Source organism: Phyllobates terribilis, unplaced genomic scaffold, assembly GCF_046119375.1.
Source record: "Phyllobates terribilis strain yellow unplaced genomic scaffold, ASM4611937v1 Scaffold_1__5_contigs__length_1240528914, whole genome shotgun sequence".
NCBI classification, from domain to species: Eukaryota; Metazoa; Chordata; class Amphibia; order Anura; family Dendrobatidae; genus Phyllobates; species Phyllobates terribilis.
Genome location: NW_027362761.1, coordinates 895482342 through 895504338, shown reverse-complemented (window position 1 = coordinate 895504338; position 21997 = coordinate 895482342). Strand labels below are relative to the sequence as shown.

At 39.2% G+C, this 21997-nt stretch overlaps 1 protein-coding gene and 1 long non-coding RNA gene across 4 annotated transcripts in view; one reads left to right on the top strand and one right to left on the bottom strand.

Moving 5' to 3' along the window:
- ENPEP (glutamyl aminopeptidase) overlaps positions 1 to 21997 on the bottom strand; it is a 114637-nt gene that overhangs the window by 82835 nt on the left and 9805 nt on the right. For both annotated transcript variants that reach the window (XR_012247455.1, XM_073640848.1), the window contains exons 2-4: positions 12598 to 12739; positions 10609 to 10740; positions 7745 to 7865 (exon numbers count right to left, since the gene is read on the bottom strand). Coding sequence is in view for 1 of the 2 variants with exons in the window: in XM_073640848.1 (XP_073496949.1) it covers positions 7745 to 7865; positions 10609 to 10740; positions 12598 to 12739 (395 nt within the window). In the remaining variant the exon portion in view is untranslated. The remainder of the gene's footprint in view (positions 1 to 7744; positions 7866 to 10608; positions 10741 to 12597; positions 12740 to 21997) is intronic.
- The window catches only part of LOC141154635 (uncharacterized), a 44782-nt gene continuing 39682 nt past the window's right edge, over positions 16898 to 21997 (top strand). The window contains exon 1 of one of the 2 annotated variants that reach the window (XR_012247456.1): positions 16898 to 16980. This is a non-coding gene — a long non-coding RNA (uncharacterized lncRNA). The remainder of the gene's footprint in view (positions 16981 to 21997) is intronic. The other variant, XR_012247457.1, reaches the window with a different exon arrangement.

The following is a 21997-nucleotide window of genomic DNA, read 5'->3' as shown; positions in this document are numbered from 1 at the left end:
TTTTTTCCACAAAAATGTCCTTTTAGCCCCAATTTTTTTATTTTCACAAGGGTGCCAGGAGAAAATGGACCCCAAACATTATTGTGCAATTTCTCCTGAGTGTGTTGATACCCCATATGTGGGGAAAAACTTCTGTTTAGGGGCATGGCAAGGTTCTGAAGAGAAGGAGAACCGTTTGACTTTTTGAACGCAAAATTGTCTGGAATAATTAGCAGATGCCATGTCATGTTTGGAGAACCCTTGATATGACTAAACAGTGGAAACCCCCCACAAGTGACAGTATTTTGGAAACTAGATCCATCAAGGAATGTATCTAGTTGTGTGGTGAGCAACTCAAACCCCCAGGTGCTTCACAGCCAGGGCAAGTAAGGATTAGATCCGTAACAAGCATTTCAAGGTCCTGGAGTGGCCGAGCAAGTCTCCAGACCTGAACCCAATAGAAAATCTTTGGAGGGAGCTGAAACTCAATGCTGCCCAGCGACAGCCCTGAAACCGGAAGTATCTGGAGGAGAACTGTATGGAGGAGTGGGTCAAAATCCCTGCTGCAGGGTTTGCAAACTTGGTCAAGGACTACAGGAAACATCTGACCTCTGTAATTGCAAACAAAGGTTTCTGTACCAAATACTAAGTCCTGCTTTTCTATTGTATCAAATAGTTATTTTATGCACTAAAATGCAAATTAATTATGTAAAAATCATACAATGTGATTTTCGGGATTTTTTTTTTAGATTCTGTCTCTCACAATTGAAGTATATCAACAATACAAATTACAGACCCCTTCATTCTTTGTAGGTGGGAAAACTTGCAAAATCAACAGTGTATTAAATACTTATTTTCCCCACTTTACCTCAAAAGGCACAAGCTGAATGTTTTACAATGGTCCTCGCAGTCCCCTGATTTGAACATCATTGAAAATCTGTGGTTAGACCTCAAAAGAGCATGCAAGACGACCCCGGAATCTCACAGAACTGGAAGAATTTTTCCTAGGAAGAATGGATGAAAATCCCTCAAACACGAATTGAAAGACTATTGGCTGACTACAAAAAGTGTTTACAAGCTGTGATACTTGCAAAATGGTGTGCTACTAGATACTAACCATGAAGGGTGCCCAAACTTTTGCTTCAGCACATTTTCCTTTTTTGTAACTTTTAAAATGTAAAAAATGGCAACATATATATTTTTGCCTAAAATAGAAAGGAAATGTTTCATTTTTAACTTTAGCCCTTTTAGAGATTATTTCATTTTCAACTTGCTTAACTGTTCATAATAAGGGCTCTTTCACACATCAGTGTCTCCAGTACGTTTCATAACAGTTTTCTCACAGACTGGAGAAACTGACACACGTAGACTCATTCAAATGAATGCATATGTGCACATGTTAGCGTGTTTCCACTGACAGTGTGCCCGTGGGCAAAACACGGTGACATGTCAGTTTTTTACCCACTGCATGGGCAGCAAAATGTTGCACACTGATGACACATGGATGACATCCATGTGTCATCCGTGTGACACATATCGACGCCTGGAAATCAGCGGTATAGTTACCGCTGTTCCCATCAATGTCCCCTGCTTGCATTGCGATCAGTGCCAGCAGGGGACAATGTTGACAGTAGTATTCTGCTCCCGGTGTGTCCTGGTGTAAAAATAAGAATGAAAGGAAAAAATCTGTATACTCACCTGTCCGAAGGTGTCCCCCACAGTAATCCATTTGACCGCCCACGCTGATGAGCAGGGGAGAATAACGCTCTACAGTGAGCGGGCCCCTGTACAGTGCTGATCTCAGATGGGTTACAGAGGGGGGACACCTTTGGACAAGTGAGTATAAGGATTTGTTTATTTTATTGTTATTTTTACACCAGGACACAGTGGGAGCAGAATACTACTCTCAACATTGTCCCCTGCAGGGGACAATGATGAGGGCAGCGTTCAGCACCCAGCGCTAACTGTACCGCTGATTTCCATGCGTCGATACATGTCACACGGATGACACATGATACATGTCGTCCGTGTGTCATCAATGTGAGATGTTTTTCGGCCCATGCAGCGGGTAAAAATTGAACATGTCAGTGTGTTAACTGTACATGATTGTGATCCTGAGGAGGCACACGGGTGGCACACTGACAAGGATATCTCCGGTACTGTGAAAGAGGCTTAACAGCAATTTTGAGCAGGGGTGCCCAAACTTTTACATGCCACTATAAAGCTCAAAGAAAATTGTAATACTTTATCTAGAAATCTGAAATACTACATAGATATAAGCGTTTCTTTTCAAATTTTAGCCTATGTTAAATATAATGTGGATTGCATTTCAGACTTTCTAAAAAAATGAGTCTTAGGCGTGATTATTCCCAGAGGAAGATGTTGATTATCAGTTTAAATCAACAAATTCAGAGTTTACAGAAAAGAGAAAAATTGGTTTGAGCCAAAGATCAGCCATGTTATAAATGAGTTGCGCTTTCTCATACCCCAAATAATGTCATATACAATTAATTTCTCATGGAAAAAAATTTGGCCTTTATGACCATTACAAATTTTTCCATTTTTTGCCATGTACTGTCTAATAAATTTCTGATTTTATTAAGTTTTTAAAGAGGACCTATCTCCAGGTCAAAAGTTGCAGTTTTTCCTCACTTTATTACTGTTGCTCCCCTGAGTTTTCCAAATTTTATTTTTTAACCCCTTTATGACATGAGGCATAATAATAATATATCCCTGTGCCCTGGGCCTTAATGACCAGGTATGTATTATTATGCCTCGGCGATTGCGCCCGCACAGAAGCTGTGGGGGCGCGATCGCCGCTGAATGTCAGCTCATTCTGACAGCTGACACCCGGCACTCGGTGCCAAAAGCATTCCTGCACCACTCTTGACACATGAACCCCTAAAATGCTGTGAACACAACATTTTGGGAGCAGGCAGAGGTAAGACAGCCCCGCTTACCTTGGGTTGGAGACCCCGTAGGGTCCCGATTGTTGCCATGGTGATCCGATGATGACATCCGGGTCACCAGGCAACAGCAAGTTAGTTAGATGATGTGCAGTGCATGATCTATCTAACTTGTGTCAGTGCAGCGCTGACAGCCAGCATAGCATAGGGATGCTCCTGCGTCCCTAACCTATATAAGCGATCAACCCGCAAAAAATGAAAGTCCTATAGTGGGACAAAGTAAAAAAATGAAAGAAAGGGAAGGACGGTGACATTTTTTAAAAAAAATATATATATATAAAAAAGAAAAATAATCCAAAAAATATGCATATACTGTATATTGTACCAATAAATAAATATTATTATGAAAAAAAAAACAATAAAATTACACATATTTGGTATCGCCACATCCGTAACTACCTGACCTATAAAACTGTCCTTGTAGTTAACCCCTTTAGTGAACACGGTAAAAAATAAAAATAAAAAACGAAGCAAAAAACGGTGCTTTATCATCATACCGCCAAACAAAAAAAGTGGAATAAAATGCGATCAAAAAGACAAATGTAAATAAAAATGGTACTGCTGAAAATGTCATCTTGTCATCTTGTCCCGCAAAATACAAGCTGCCATACAGCTCCATCAGCCAAAAAATAAAAAAGTTATAGTTCTCAGAATAAAGCGATGCAAAAAAAATTATTTTTTCTATAAAATAGTTTTTATTGTGTAAAAGCACCAAAACACAAAAAAATATAAATATAATATCGCTGCAAACATAAAAACCCAAAATAAATCTGGTATCGCTGAAATCACACCGACCAGAAGAATAAAATCATCTAATCACTTTTACCACACAAGGAACAGCGTAAAAAATAATTAAAACCAATTCTTCTATTCTATGGTTAAAAGTCGCGCTAGCGGTAGTGAAAAGAAATCGGGAGATAGTATATTAAAATCCTTTTTATTAATATGGATGCTTAAGATAAAAACTTGATAAGATACAAGGTTAAAAGGCAGGTGTAATAAATAGTTAAATAATTAAATAAAAATGGCAATAGTATAATCATTAATTAATGGCTTCTTCACCTGCTGCTGATTTGTTCATTCTTCCTCCCAAAGATTGCAGTAAGGCTCGGCGCACATTTATCCTGCGCTCTGTGCCGAGCGCTTTTATCGGGGTTTCTGTGTAAATCTCTGAAATACGTGATTCAGACAGAACTCCCGGAGGAAGATTCCCTGTAATGAGGCAGATGGAGATCATCGTGGACGCTGTCTGGCCTGTGATCCCACGGTGTTCGTCTTTTCATTAGGCATGCATAAAAGTGCCATCTGCTACAGTTTTGTGAACCTCGGAAAAAAATTACACAGCTAAACAAAGGCCAGACAGAGTCCAGGGTAACTCTGCAGCCTCATTATAGTGAATGGATCCCTCGGGATAGAGTTAGGGTTGTGTTAGGGTTAGTATTAGGGTTAGGGTTGTGTTAGGGTTAGGATTAGGGTTAGGATTAGGGTTGTGATAGGGTTAGGGTTGTGTTGTGGCTAGGGTTTTGTTAGGGTTAAGGTTGTGTTAGGGTTAGAATTAGGGTTACAGTTAGGGTTAGGGTTGTGTTAGGGTTAGGGTTGTGTTAGGGTTAGGATTAGGGTTAGGATTAGGGTTGTGATAGGGTTAGGGGTGTGTTAGGATTAGGATTACGGTTAGGATTGTGTTAGGGTTGCATTAGGGTTGGGGTTAGATTTGTGTTAGGGTTAGGATTGTGTTGGGGTTGGGATTTTTTCAAAAGTGAAGAAAAAAAAATGATGACGACATGGCAACTAGTGTTGAGCGCAAGTGCTTGCTACTTGAGTTTGCATCGGGTGCACGGGTATGCATAGAGTATCGCGGGTGCTCGAGTGACATGCTCGAGTCTCCGCCCCATATGTTTTGCGTCTGTTATACAGCCAAAAAAACACATGGGGATTGCCTGCCATACACGAGCAATCCCCGCATGTTTTTTTGGGTGTTTAACAACCATGTCACTCGAACACCTGTGATACTTGGTGCATACCCGAGCACTCGATACAAACTCAAATAACGAGCACTTGCGCTCAAGACTAATGACAATATATTCAATATGATGACCTAATGTTATCAAATTCTGTGTCGTATCTTTAGGTTCAAAATGTTCACTATACCCCTTAATAAAATCCTTGAGGGGTGTAGTTTCCATAATGGGGTCACTTGTGGGGGGTTTCCACTGTTTAGGCACATCAAGGGCTCTCAAAATGCGATATGGCATCTGCTCTCGATTCCAGCCAATTTTGCGTTCAAAAAGTCACACAGTGCTCCTTCACTTCTGAGCCCTGCCGTGCGTCCAAACAGTGTTTTTTTCCCCACATATGGGGTGTCAGCTTAATCAGGAGAAATTGCACAACAAATTGCATGGTGCAATTTCTCCTGTTACCCTCATGAAAATGCAAAATTGGGGGCTGAAAAACATTTTTGTGGAAAAATGTGAAAATTTTATTTTTACGGCTCAATATTATAAACTTCTGTGAAGCACCTGGGGGTTCAAAGTGTTCACCACACATCTAGAGAAGTTCCTTGAGGGGTCTAGTTTCCAAAATGGTGTCACTTCTGGGGGGTTTCCCCTGTTTAGGCAAATGTGACATGACGTCCGCTAATTATTCAAGCAAATTTTACATTCAAAAAGTCAAATGGCGCTCCTTCCCTTCTGAACCCTGCCGTGCACCCAAACAGTGGTTTTCCCCCACATATGGGGTATCGACGTGGTCAGGAGAAATTGCATAACAAATTTTGGAGTCCATATTTCCTGTTACTCTTGCGAAAATAAAAAAGTTGGGTCTAAAATATCATTTTTTGTGAAAAAAAGTTAAATGTTCATTGTTTTCTTCCACATTCCAAAAATTCCTGTGAAGCACCTGAAGGGTTAAAAAACTTCTTGCATGTGGTTTTGAGCACTTTTAGGGGTGTAGTTTTTAGAATGCTGTCACTTTTGGGTATTTTCTGTCATATAGACCCCTCAGAGTGACTTCAAATGTGATGTAGTTCCTAAAAAATGATTTTGTTGGAAAACAACATGAGAAATAGCTGGTCAACTTTTAACCCTTATAACTTTGTTACAAAAAAAATTTTTGGTTCCAAAATTGTGCTGATGTAAAGTAGACATGTGGGAAATGCTATCTATTAACTATTTTGCGTGACATAAAAATTTTTGCCAAATTTCTCATTTTTTCACAAAGAAACGCAAGTCATATCAAATAAATTTTACCACTATCATGAAGTACTATATGTCTCGAAAAAACATTCTCAGAATCAGTGGGATCCGTTGAAGCATTTCAGAGTTATTACCTCATAAAGTGACTGGTCAGAATTGTAAAAATTTGCCTGATCATTAATGTGCACACAGCCTTTGAGGGTAAAAGGGTTATATCCTTCATATGATTCCAGAGATAAAGGCATTTTTTGTGCTAATTTTTACAGTCTTCACCAAGGGGGTTTGGCTAATAGGCTAATTATGCAGAGTTTTCTAAAGTCATGCCCCCGATGAATACTGTGAGCAACGCTCCTTTGGAATCCTGTTTGCCACGTTCTTTTGGAAAGACCATAACAATTCCACTAAATAATAAGGTCAATCTCTCTAAAACTGTATGACAGATTTTTTAAAAATAAAAATAAAATACTCAATGGAGCAGCGGGACTCAAATAAAAAACTGGGCACTTTTCACTTGACGACAGGACATTTTTAAAGTGATCTTTTTTGACAAATAGGGAATTATTATTTTACTATTTTAAAACTTAGAGCAGTTGCTTTTTAGCAATATTATTTTACAATTAGAAATGAGCAAGTCATTTCTCCTCAATGACCAGTTTTTCAGTCCAAAAGGTACAATTCACTGATTTCTCTTAAGTTGACAAAAAGTGATTATCAAATCTGGAAAATTGTTTTACCCATTAAATCATAATACTTGGCAATGGCAATGTCATTTCATAATACATACTACAATCATAATACTGGAAAGATAACCAATCAAGTCCCTACCAACCCAATCCACAGCAAGATAGAAGAGGAAAAAAAGTTATTATACATGTAATAAGATAGATTGTTTAAGCTCACCTCTATAGTTCTAGACATCCCATATTTTCCAATATTTTTAAGTCGGCTTCTGCTCCTGAATGGGATTCTTTTATAAACAACTATTTGCCCAACAACGTTCCACCTTTCCCTTAACTTAGGGACATTTTGTTCGAGACAATTTCTAGATTTTAATTATCTAGCAGAGGAAAGCAACTTTGTAATGAGAAAAATTGCAAGTCCACTCACTGGCCCAGTTAAAAGGGTTGTCCAGACTCTATGTGACTGCAGACTTCTGAATCCTTACAGTGTCCATAATGCATGCTGTCAGGATTTCCTGGCAACACAGAAAGTCTGCAGTTACACGGAGTGACTGCACACTTTCATAGCAAGACCAGATAACCCCTTTAAGGATCCTTCCCGATCAATATTTCTTGTGGTAGGCCAAATGTACAAAACCTAGCGCCTACTTATTGCATTTTTGGCAATAATAATAATCCTATAACAATATGTACTTTAGTGCAGTTTTCCCCAACTCCAGTCATCAAGGCCCACCAACAGATCATGTTTTCAGGATTTCCTTACTATTACACAGGTGATGGAAGTATTTTTTTGTGCAGGTGACGGAATTATCATCTGTGCAATACTAAGGAAATCCTGAAAACATGGCCTGTTGGTCGGCCTTAAGGACTGGAGTTGGGGAACCCTACTTTAGTGCATACCCTAATTATAATAGGGGAACATACATACCAAGCTTGGGAAGAGAATAGCTCATATTAAAGTATTCTTCAAAAAAATCAAACACGGTTTTTGTTGTGTCGGCTGCATACAATGCTGTTTCATTCTGTAGCGGCTGCACATAGATCCTGAGCTGGATAAAAAAAAAAAAATCAAAAATTCATTTTGTGAGAGTGAGGCTTGTGAGAGAGTATAATTTATTATATACATTACAAAGTTTATCACAATTTCATTAATTTAGATTTTTTTTTTCGCTATATTAAATCAGTGCTCTGTTGCTCTGCACAGTTCTAATACTCTTCACATTGTATGTATACAGTTGCATAAAACCTTAGTGAATTGCAGCTGACACTAGTGGTTTTGATCTGTATATGGAACCTCGGACAATAGCTGTATAAGGATCAGACCCTCTAGGGACAGATGCAACCTAAAATATTTTTCTTAGTTTATCCTGCCTATTTCTATTGGAACTGTCAAAATTCTGCAAATGTGTATGAGCATAGGTGAAAAGTTATCCTCTACCCATAGGACAGCAATCTATAACACTTAAAGGGAATCTGCAAGCAGGTTTTTGCTACCTCATCTGAGAGCAGCATGGTGTAAGCAAAGAGACCCTGATTCCAACAATGTATCACTTAGTTTACTGGGTGCAGCTACTGTGACACAACAGTGTTTTTAGATTTGGCATGAAGCAGAGCTGAGTAAGCTAACCCCGCCCACACCAGGCTCTAGGTGCACATAGCTATAGATCCTGAGCTGCTTATCACAGCAGGAGACGGAGTTGGACTTGCTGACAGATTCCTTTTAATTGAGCAGAGATGTATATGATCAGCCTCTGATCTAATTAGTAATGTCTGCAGTTTTTAATGGAAAATCTGCTAACATAAATCTTTTAATGTTTTGGTGGGTGGTAGGGCGGTAGACGTAGACCAAGCAACAATTCCACCATTGTTTCTTGTTTTTTTTTTTAAATTGTATTTTCAGTATTCACTGTGCAGTATAAATACCAAGTTAACTTTATTCTGCAGGTCAGAATGATTGCATCGACACCAAATTTATATACCGTATTTTTCTTGTTTTGCTATTTCTGTGAATTTTTTTTTGCGTTACAGCGTTACAATACTGAAAAGATTTTAATTTTTCCATTCTAAAGCTATTTGCTTCTTGTAGTTTTCATTGGTACCATTGATCGCTTTTTATCTGTACTATTCTTTTTTTGGAAGTGGGGTAAACAAAAATCAGCAATTATAAATTGATTTTCGGGTTTTTCTTTCACAGTGTTCACCATATGTCATAAATAACATGATAACTTTATAGTTTGGGTTGTTGCGGTGGAGGCAATACTGAACATGTATAGTCCTACTTTTAAAAGAAAGCTATTTTAAGCATTTTTTTTTAATTAGGATTTTTTAAAAAAATTTCTCCTTTGCTGTTTTTTTACTCTTTTTCTCACGATACGGAACTTGATCATGCAATTATTTGATCTCTTCAATATTATACTACAATTTTTCTTTATTAAATTATATTATCATAGAATCATAGAATCATAGAATGGTAGAGTTGGAAGGGACCTCCTGGGTCATCTGGTCCAACCCCCTGCTCAAAGCAGGATTCACTAGATCATCTCAGACAGATGTCTGTCCAGCCTCTGTTTGAAGATGTCCATTGAAGGGGAACTCACCACCTCTCGTGGCAGCCTGTTCCACTCATTAATCACCCTAACTGTCAAAAAGTTTTTTCTAATATCTAATCTGTGTCTCCTCCCATTTAGTTTCATCCCATTGCTTCTAGTCTTTCCTTGTGCAAATGAGAATAAAGATGATCCTTCTACAATGTGACAGCCCTTGACATATTTGTAGACAGCTATTAAGTCTCCTCTCAGTCTTCTTTTTTGCAAGCTAAACATTCCCAAATCCTGCAACCGTTCCTCATAGGACATGGTTTGCAGACCAGTCACCATTCTGGTCGCTCTTCTCTGAACTTGCTCCAGTTTGTCTATGTCTTTTTTAAAATGTGGTGCCCAAAACTGTACACAGTATTCCAGATGAGGTCTGATCAAAGAGGAGTAAAGACCGATAATGACTTCACGTGATCTAGACTGTATGCTTCTGTTAATACATCCCAGAATTGTATTTGCCTTTTTTGCTGCTGCATCACACTGTTGACTCATGTTCAGTCTATGATCTATTAGTATACCTAAGTCTTTTTCACATGTACTGTTGCTTAGCTCTATTCCTCCCATTCTGTATATGCTTTTTTCATTTTTATTGCCCAGATGTAGTACTTTGCATTTTTCCCTGTTAAAAACCATTCTGTTGGTTGCTGTTGGTTGCTTGTCACTAAAAACTGACAGTTTTTCTATCAGGCCCTACCTCTTGTAGAGTCTAATAGGCTTCCAAGTTTGGTAGTCCTGAGTGCCATCATCCACAGCAACGCAGAGGAAGAAACCTCCCACTGTTTAACTGCTTGGCTGCTGCACTCATAATAGACTGCAGCATCTAAGGGGTTTAAACTCCCAGGATTACAGCTTACTCCGACCTCAGCCATTGGATCAGGTAAGAGTAGGTTTAACATTTGTTATAATTTTCGGTGTTCTGTTCCCTCATAGAAGAACGAAAATAAATGCTGAATTAGTCACAAGATTGATGCCAAGAGTGCCAAACAGACCCCATTGAATTATAATGGGGTCCATTGGGTTCTGTCACAGTGTGTCATTTTTTCCGGAAAAAGTAGCACGACACAGTACACATATCACCTCTGTGACGAACGCTCCAACCCCTCCATTCCATATATCAACAGAGCCTAACATTAAGTAGCATTGACCTGTAGTTTCTTAAAGAAAAGGTGTTTTCAATTTTTCAAAGACTAAAACTCACAGGAATCCCTCGATTTGATATTCTTTCCACAAAGTCAAATTGGTGGACTGCAAAGGCAACCAAGTATGTACTCATAGGTACTGATTTAATGAAATGTGTTTGGATCCAGCCATTTCCCAGGTTTTCAGTTCTCTGAAAAGAAATAGAAATAGGGATGTTGTTACAACTTCAAATCAATGTGTTGCACACATGCATATCTGCATATCTTAATCAAGCTGATAATATTTTCAGTGCATATATTCAGGTCCTTGCATAACGTCTTTCTGCTGTCTAATAATATAATACATGACTTCATAGTTTTGTTAAAATCTGCTTCTTTCTAGGGCTCATTCACACGTCAGTTTTTTGTGTATGAGGGCTATCCGTGTTTTTCACAGATAGCACTCGTATAATTTATGGGCTATTGACATGTCCGTGTTTCTTTGCGTTCTGAGTGGAACATGCAAAATCACAGAGATATGTCCAAGTGTTGGATCAAGCTTAGCAATGAAAGTCTAAAGCCCCCGTCTCACATAGCGAGATCGCTAGCGAGATCGCTGCTGTGTCACGGTTTTGGTGACGCAACAGCAACCTCACCAGCGATGTCGCTATGTGTGACACTTTGCAACGATCAGGACCCTGCTGTGAGGTCGCTGATCGCTGCAGAATGTCCTGGACCATTTTTTGGTCGTTGCTCTCCCGCTGGTCAGCACACATCGCTGTGTGTGACCAGCGGGAGCAGCGATCAGGCTGGTAACTATGGTAAACATCGAGTTACTAGGGGCACACGCGCACCTAGTAACCCGTTGTTTATCATGGTTACGAGCCTGCTAAAGTGAGCGGTAACCTCCCGCTCACTGTAGCAGAGTGGTAACCATGATAAACAACGGGTTACTAGGAGTGCGTGTGCCCCTAGTAACCCGATGTTTACCATAGTTACCAGCCTGCTCCTGCTTCAGCAGGCTCGTAACCAGGAGCAGGACATCGTGGAAAGATGTTTGACAGCTCACCAGCGACCACATAGCGACGCAGCAACGATCCCTGACAGGTCGTATCGTAGTCGGGATCGTTGCAGCGTCGCTAAGTGTGACGGGGCCTTAAGGGTCCATGAAAAAATTTAATCTGTGTGCTGTCTTTTTTTCACAGACTGACAGGAGAAGGTGGAGAAACATTTTCTTTTCTCTTCAGAGAAAAAGTGATGAAACTCCGAACAAACTCTGATGAAAATCTGATGACCTTGATGAAATTCTGCTGACAATCTGACCAAACTCTGACCAAACTGATGAAACTCTGATGACAATGATGAAAATCAGACCGATTTCTCATGAGAAAATCACTGACGTGTGCATGAGCCCTTACTGCTGTGAACATTATGGGTGACTTACAGGGTTTTCCATGTGGATGTCATTAAAGGGATGATGGCACGCCGAAGCCTCCTCTTCAATCCACAATAAAGAAACGCTCTATAAGAGCAGCTCCTGCTCTGGAGAACTTGAGTAGTCTTTGGATTCAATCAACAACCATTTTTGCGATCAATATGTAATAACCATATTTTCTCTGCAGTGAGCATTATGCTTTAAGTGTCTGGCTGCCTGTTGGGGTGTTGAGAGCTGTTGTGAGACTCCCCCTTTACTTTCGACATTTCCCCATTATTTAACAAGAAATCCAATCACCTGCGTTTCCATTAGGAAGCTTATCAGTTAGGATGCATGCATGAGAAAATGTATCACACAACGGAAATGATTTACCCAACAGAAATCTTTTACATCATAGCAAATATCATTTACTTGCTCTTCTCCTTCTTTAGTAGAAATATTTAGCATACACACACACAGCAGTCGTTCAAGGACACTCATCATACAAGCAGTCAATGCTTTCCCAAAGTCTTGGATGGTAAAATAACTGGACTAAATTTGCTGGAGAATGATTTTTTTGCTCAAAACAATAATAGAATGGCAAAAATATTAATATGATAGATAACAGGCAGCAGACAAAAAATGACATAGTTACCTCCACAGGCATATTGGAGAGAGCATTATAGTCATCTCTGTGAGTAATGGAAATGGTGTACGTTGCTTTTTTATTGGGTTCATCAAAACATGGGAATGACTTGCGTGCATCTGTGGGTTCATGATCTGTAGCTGCGATGCTCCTTGAGAAGGAAATGATAATATTCAATGGGTTTTATTTTGAACATATGAGTTGATTACATTTCATCTCAGATGTTTATAAGTAGTATAGGGTTATATAAGGTGATATTTGTAGATCTTATATATTGTGTAATAATATCACGATGTTACAGCTGTATAAAACAGAGAAACAAACAGCACATAAAGAGCAAAATTGTGTGGCCTGCCCATTGTGCGCTGATAATTTACATGTAAATTTACTCACCCCCTCACAGAATTAATTATTAAGGAATCTCAACTATGTTGAGTTTATTTGTGCTGACAATGACAAGACCTGCTTTCCCCTCTTCAAATGTTATTCTTGAAAACACAATATATCAAGCTAGTCGTCTTCCCTTAGATATTGCAAACATCAGACTGCCACTCTCCTTTGTCTACAAGATTTTTCATGCAATTTTTGTAGTTATGACATTTTAATTTTGTGTATTAAATATATCTACCAAATGTTTGTCATAATCCTGATTCTGTAATAGTAAAACATTAGACTGGAAAAATATCAATACTTGGCCCAGTTGCCCACCGCTAGAACTGTAGACATCAGTGAAATGAGTGGGCTCAGGCTACGTGAATCGATTATGTATAAAAAATTTCAGTTTATTCAGCAGATTTCATCTAATCAAGATCCAATCATCAAGACATAAGTAGTTTGGCTATATCAGACCTGGGCAAACCGTGGGCCACATCTGGGCCTTAGGCTGTTCTATCCGGTCCATGGACCAGTTTAGCAAAAAGCACTGGAAACAGTGGCCATGGGCTGCATGCTGCAACCGCTTTCCCTTCCCCCGTCCGACATTCTGGTTTAACTGATAACTGCAGCCTATACCGGTGAATATAATGATAAAGTATGGCACCCTTTTCCGCCATTCAGTCTCTATAACTGAGTATCTCAGTGGAGCAGGTGCAATGACGTGACTAAATCGTGGCTGCTGTGGAGCCTCAATTTCCACAGAGCAAAGACAGGAGCAGTGTGCTGAGAAAACGAGAGTGAAGTGAGTAGTCTTTTTTTTATTATTGTCATTCACTTGTGGAGAAAATATGTAAGTCCACCATACTGTGTTGGGCAACTGTGGAGGAGCATACTGTGTTGGGGTAGTTGTGTGGGGCGTTTCATACAGTTTGGGGGGTTGTGGGAGTGATTGTACTGTGCTGGAGGTCTCTGAAGGATCATATTGTGTTGGGGCTGTGGGGGAGCATACTGTGTTGGGGAAATTGTGTGGGGTCTTCATACTGTTTGGGGGGGTTGTGGGAGTGATTATACTGTGTTAGAGGTCTGTGAAGGATCATATTGTATTGGGGCTGTGGGGGAGCATACTGTGTTGGGGAAGTGGTGTCGGGCCTTCATACTGTTTGGGGGGTTGTGGGAGTGATCATACTGTGTTGGAGGTCTGTGAAGGATCATATTGTGTTGGGGCTGTGGGGAATCATTCTGTGTTGAGGGGAGATATGGGTGCTGTCATACTGTTTTGGGAGTGATCATACTGTGTGGGGGATGATATTGTGAGGGGCATTCTGTGTTTGGGGGCTGTGAGAGATCATACTGTGTGGGGGACAGTGAGGACCACCATACTGTATATAGAGAGCTGTGAGGGCTATTTTTGACGGCTGAGGTGGCCATCATACTCTGTTGGGAGGCTGTTAGGCATCATATTGTGTGTGATGACAACTTACAGTGTGTGGGAATCTGTGGGACCATTATACTGTGTTGGGGACGGTTAAGGTGTCATAATGTGTGAGGGGACTGTGTGGACAGCATACTGTATTTGGGGAGCTTAATTTGTTGATCATGGTACAAGGGCTGAATAACATTAGCAGTATGAATTAAAACTTTATGATCAGCTGAATAATAAGTAATAATATGTATATTACTATAGCATAATAAAAATATATTAATACTAATATTGAACAGAATTAATTTCAGCGTAGTGGTTCGGCCCTCCGCCCCTTGGAAAAATTCCTTATTATTCCTCTTAGAAATATAGAAATAATATAGAAATGAACTGACATCCACATGTTAAAAATCATTATCCATGCGTAATCCCTTATGCATTGATCCTACACACTAACACTGTACAATCCGTCTTGGTATTGTTAAACTGGAAAGCAGAAAAATCCAGCTACAAAGATAAAGAGCTCTTGCCGCTCGAAACGCGTCAAAAGATGCTTGCATTCTCTTTTTGTGAACACACAATTTTAATCTTTGCTTCATGTACCTTGGAAAATAAAATGCACTTTTTTGGACTTTATCTGTGAGCTGGATTTTTCTGCTTTCTCTATTAGATGTTGCGCCCTGCCCAGGTGCTATCCGTTCTCCAGAAGTGTGGAACTGCAGGTGGTGAGCTGGATTTAGTTCTGAGATTGTTAAGCTGGCTATACACATGTGATAGTTGTCAGCTGAGCGTTCATCTGTTTCCAATGAGAGATTTAAAAGTCTCCTCACTTTGACATGTCAGGCTTGGCATGTTACTCTCCGCAAGGAGAAACATTACCCCTTGGATTCTGGTCAGATGTCTCTCACCCAGCCAAATCAGCTCTCACACTTTGCACTGATGAGGCACAGTACCCCGAAACACAGTGTCTGCAAATTGAGATTCTGGTTTTGCTTTTATCCTAAGTCATATTGCAAGACTCGTTAAAGGGTTGACATTGACTTTTAGGATTACTACTTCCAATAGGTGGCACTAGAGTTCTAGTCCTCTTCCTCTCTGAAGAGACAATTTGCATATACAATGAGAGATACCAGACAGCTTTTGTGGGATCACATGTCCAGACTAAACTGCTTATGCTTTTCTCCTCCCTCTATCTCTACCACCAACTCCCAACCCGTTTCTGACATAATTTGTCAGGAGAAAGCCGGAAGACCCACGTACACATTAGATGATCAATCACACAACAAATATTGCCTATTTAATATGGAAATGGTAATGTCAATTTATTCAAGCATTTCCATGAGGAATAACAGAAGGATTGCACAATGCAAAGTTCAAAAAAAGATTCTCCAGAATTGTTAACAGAAAGTAGTGACAGGTTAAGAGTGAGGACAAGTCCTCTTTAAAAGGGACATGTCATCAGGATTTACCCCAAGAAATGCTAAATAAAAATGTTTTAAAACTAACTTTAAACATTACTTTAAATGTAACAAACTTTAGTTTTAAAACACTTTAAACTTTAAATGTACCTGGTCTCCCTGCCTGTGGTCACTGGATAAGTCTGGGACCGTTGTCAATCAATACCATTGCGCAGTGGGAGCATGTCCACAGTAGTGTAACATTTTAGCATGTGGGGGGAGAGGAGGGAGGAAAAGCCATCCCTCTTCTCCTCCCTGCACAGTGCACTCTTCTCTGCTGTGACCGCAGGCAGGGAGAGCAGGGACAATAAAACTTAGCATTCAAATACTTACATTTTAGGGCCAATATAGGCATCATTAAAAAGAGTATTAAGTGGCTGATAAAGCGCTCCTAACAGCTTCTAGGGTTAAATCCCGATGACAGATTCCCTATAAGGGTGACTATAAATGTTAGATGATTCATTGGACATCAGTCTTTAAGAAACATGTCTAGTGAGAAAGACGGTGGGTTGAGTAGTTCCCCTATGCCATGGCTTATCCTTGCATAAATTTAAAGGGTTATTCCAACAATCACATTATTTTTTTGCAAAGAACAGTATTATGATAACTATTATCATGATCTATTATTAATATACAACATTAGATTCATTGCTTCAACATTTGTTTATTTTTTCATCCTCTCTGTCCTCTGGTCTCATAGAACTGAATGGACAGTCTTTTTCTTATCTGCTAAACCCACATTTCTCAGCAGCACCCTACTTCTCCTCAGTCCTGCAGTGCCCCTCCCTCCTTTCTCTTGTGTACTTCTGAGATGCCCCTCCTCTTCAATTCTTTCTGCTGAACTCTATCAATAGGTTCTCTAGTGACATAACATACATATTTATTATAGAAAGACTGCATTGTGTATTGAATGTATTTGTCATAATATAAAGAAGCACTTTAAAACAATAAAATGCAGTGCTCTGAGCCCAGAGTGACTGCTGCACTGCTAAGCTGAGCCAAGTGCTGACACAGCATAATTAAGCTGTGCTGGCAGCTAGCTCTATAGTCTATAAATAGTTGAACTGCGTTGGCTGGCTGCTCCAAATACTCAACACTGCACAGCGCATACATGGTTTACTGAAGGCAGAGAAAGTGCTGGTAAGGGCATCTGGCTAGTTAAAGATTTGGAGCATGTGCCTTTGAGAGAGGGAGCTTATGGATACAAGATGACCCCTGTGCATGCTCATCCATTGCTATTGAAACTACTGGAGGACGGTGCCAATGGCAATGGAGGGTAAATAGAATGGGTAGGCATCATTGGGGGGGAGGGTAATATGGCACAATAGAGTGAGATTGGATGAAGATTATTATGAGTTGACATAATTATTTTGCGAAAAACCCCTTAAGAGGAATGGTTTAAAAAGTGACCTTCTTTCCATCGAAAACCCCTGCCTATTTTGGTTTGGGGGAATTGAAGAGTAGCAAGTGTTCCACCATAAGATAATAATCATGTATTTTATTGCTGAATACAACATATATCTTGATCTATAATATTTCCATACTGTTCTCAAATTATATGTATTTTAGTAAGGGACACAAAGTGTTATTCTGCTGTCTCTTACATTCATTTAAACTGGAAACTTATACTGGAAAATAGATATTTCATAAGCCTCCATAGAATTATTTTAACATCCTGAGTGATTCATTGGATAACCACTGTACATTACCAAAGCCCCTTATCTCTACTCTAAGAATGATTTACTGGCTGAATCTGTGCGTGTGACCAGTTTACCTTTGATCTTGTATTGCTTGGAAAACTTTACCAACTTCACTTGCTATCTCTAAATTTTTGTCACTAATCTTATCTCTGACACTGAGTTGTAAAGCTAGATTACCAGTACCAAGAGTGTGATCACATACTTCTATAAGTACCCGATGTGCTGTAAAAGCTAAAATCACCAGAACTCATGAGAGCTCTAACACACCGACCTTTACACAGCGCTCATCTGTACAACTCCCTATTTTGCGAAAAGGTCAGTGAGGTCAAAGAGTTTCTCCAGTACACACAGATGTTAACAGTGGAAATGTTATGTATCTCATCGCATATGTTGCTTTTAAGTCACGTGTTATTGTAAAAATAAAAAGCCATGTTTCTATTTTCTGGGGACATGATAGTGGCATTCCGATATATATGCTGAGTCGGTTTGAAAACACGTTAGCATTGCAGATTTTGGAAATAAAGACCTTTGACATCTCCTGTAGAATAAACCTACTGAGATTGTTTATGGAGGCTGAAAAATAGTAGAACTTGTAGTGTAAATGGACTGTCATGCTAATATATAAAATTGGTGTCTATAGATGTCATCATGATTATTATTAATTAATCATCAATAATAGGTGTCATCTGTAGTCTTAAAATGATTGATTCCTAACAATGGAATTGTATTCCACCAATGATAAGTTGTTTCTTGGTAGTTCCCAATTAAAGAGTTATAACAGCATTCAATTACCTATTCACAATAAAGTACACGCATTGGCAGGGCTTCTAAAAGAAAAAAGCACTAGTGAAGATTTTTATGAATGGTAAGTGACAAATGGAGAACCCTATTACAGCATTTGAATTGGAGCCCAAGAGCCATGTTATCCTGTTTCACAGTGGAAACGTGTATGTCAGTAAAAGCACGGGGCGCCTTTACTTTTATGTATTCTCCTGAATACATGTGCAGCAGTGAAACAGTGTTTAAATAGTCTCATTATTGCAGATTTATTGCTTTGTTTGCCACTTTAATGGCTAACATCCCAACAGCCTGAATAATATCATAATGCAGACCTGATCTGGTCAAAAACGTCTGACTGAAGCTTAGTGCCATCTTCTTAGTTAAAATGACAGAACTTCAGATTCCAATGATAAGTAAACAATCCTTCACTATTGTTATAGCTTTTTTGTTCTCACGGGACATAAAACACATGCAGAGGAGTCTGGCAGTGGTTAATTCCTCTTTCCCCATTGAAAACACATGTACACTTGGCTGAGCCAAGCAAAGATTGTTTTAAGAGAAATGTCGAAGCCTTTTAGTATGCAAACTGCCTCTTCAGAGAAAAATATGACTTGAACTCTACAGCGCCACCTTTTGGAAGCAGCAATCCTACAAGTTACAATCGACCCTTTAACGAGTCGCGCAATATGACTTAGGATAAAAGCCAAATCAGAACCTCAATTTGCAGACACGGTGTTTCGGGCTGTTGGCCCTCGTCAATGCAAAGTATGAGAACTGATTTGGCTAGGTGAGAGGCTCCGGACAGAGGTCTAAGGGGTAATGTTTCTCCTTGTGGACAGTGAAATTTGCAGCACTTTATTTCAGTTCCGTGTTTATCTTTAAAATGGAAATCCACCATTCAACTATATACAGTCAAGTCAAGGGATGTTATATCTTAACTCCAGAATGAAAGGGACAGTACATTCTGCAATATAGAGCATCCACCTTTCTTCGGAAGAGGATTTGAGGATATTCTCTTTCTGCAAAAGTGCCTCTTACCTGTACTGATATATAAAATGGTATTTTTATGTCATAAATGGCATAAAAAAGACATAGAAGAGTTTTAAACTTCATGCAGGAAATCTAATCATCTACAATGAAACCCTCATTTGGAGACATCTTATACAGCAAGTGAAATAAGTATTGAACATGTCACCAATTTTCTAAGTAAATATATTTCTAAATGTGCTCTTGACATGAAATTCTCATCAGATGTCGGTAACAACCATTCAATCCACAGAGGCAAAGAAATCAAACCATAACTGTCCATAAATGAAGTTATGTGTAATAATGAGAAATGACACAAGTGAACACATGAAGAAAGAGAGGTGCAAAAAGCCATGGAAAGTCATGACACCAGCTGAAATCTATCAGTAATTTAGAAAGCAAATCTTGCCACTTAGTGAAATATAATATCAACTGGTTCAACTGATGGCCTGTGAAAAGGTGTCTTATTACTAAGGTGCCACACAAGAAACATTTCATGAAGGGTAAAACCAGTGAACTGTCTCAAAACCTTCTCAACCTTAAGTCTCAAGACATTCTAAACCTTATTGTTGCAAAACATACTGATGACATTGGTTACAGAAGAATTTCTAAACTACTGAAGGTTCCAGTGAGCACTGTTGGGCCATAATCTGGAAGTGGAAAGAACATCATTTCACCATAAACCGGCCAGGATAAGGTGCTTCCCGCAAGATTTCAGACAGAGGAGTGAAAAGAGTAATCAGAAGAGTTGTCCAAGAGCCACAGACTAACTGTGGAGAGCTACAGAAATACCTGGAATCAGCAGGTACAATTGTTTCAAAGAAAAGAAGTAAATCACTCAACCTCAATGGTCTGTATGCACGCTCACCAAGCAAGACTCCATTGCTGAACAAAACATGTTCAAGCATGCTTAAAATTTGCGCAACAACATTTAGACAAGCCTGTGAAATACTGGGACAATATAGTCCTCACAGATGAGACCAAAATTGATCTTTTTCCATGCCATAACAGAGACCATGTTTGGAGTCAAAAAGGCACTGTATAATCCCCCAAAAACACCAGACCAACAGTGAAGTTTAAAGGTGGGAACATCATGGTATGAGGATGTTTTTCAGCATACGGTACTGATAAACTTCATATAATTCAAGGAAGGATGAATGGACAAATGTACCAAGACATTCTTGACTAAAATCTGCTACCATCTACCACGATGATGAAGATGAAACAAGGGTGGGCATTTCAGCAAGACAAAGATCTCAAACACACAGCCCAGGAAACTCTCAATTGGTTTTAGAGAAAGAAAATAAAGCTGCTAGAATGGCCCAGTCAATCACCTGACATGAATCCAATAGAAAATTTATGGATGGAACTAAAGCTAAGATTTCATAGAAGGAGCCCACGGAACATTTTGGATTTCAAGAGTGTTTGTATGGAATAATGGGCCAATATCACACCTGAGCAATACATGTGACTAGTTTTTCCATACAGGGGGCATCTTAAAGCTGCTATCACCATCAACAAAGACTTTTGTATGAACTATTCAATACATTTTATTAAGTGTGTTCAATACCTTTTCCCTGTGTCATTTCTCATTATTACACATAACTTAAAAGGGTTGTCCACTAATAGGAATGAATTGAACATGAAGAGGAAGTCAGGGCTGCGGCTGCTCTCTGACTTCCTCTTCATGTTCAATTCGTATGAAAGCTGGGAAAGTGACGCCAGCGCTGATTGGGCTCCGGGCTCACATGTCATAACAACTGCACAAGAGCCCCGGCACCGCGAATGCCAACACCAATGGAATGTCGCCGGCACGGGAGGTGAGTATGACCAAGCGTGGGGTATGAGAAGGGTTGTCCAAGTAGTAGTCAACTTCTTTAATTTATGGACATCTATGATTTAATTTCATTGCCTTGTGTAGATTGGATGAATTGTTACCCACATCTGATGAGAATTTCATGTCAAAAGCACCTTTAAAAATAAAGCACCTTTAAAAATATATTTTTTAGAAAATTAATGAAGTGTTCAATACTGTATATTCTACATCGGAAGTTCATATAATGAATTAGCAGAATTTTTTCTGTGCGAGCAGTATAATAACCTTATATCGATATCCATACGCATTAGATAAAAGTACTCGTAGTTTGATGGCTTAACCTCCATTGGGTGAATGATTATCTGGTGAACAATGGTTACGTTGATGCAGCCTCATATATTTTAGTCCTTATTGGCTTTAACAACAGTTCAACTTGATCATACTTGTTCAATGACACCAGTTGATGAATAAATAACTTTTTTTATCCGAAAAAGGGCAACGTCACTTCAGACAAAGACATTTTGTGATCTGCCAGGTAAAACAATATTTATTTCTTGAGTCTTATCCGACAAACGATAATTTCTGTTGATATAATTCATTTTCATCAGCTAAATTCTAATGTCTATGGGCACCTGAAGTTTCAGTTGTGCTGCTGACATATGAGAACAGTTTTCATTAATGTTGCTAACAGCAGAACATTGATAGACTGCAGGTCGACATGAAGGGTTACTCTCATTCTGCTGAAAGCACAGACTGAGAATTTAACATCTGATACAAAGTAATCATTGGATCTCTTTATTTTGTAAAGGGACAAATGTGATCACATTTTAGTTAG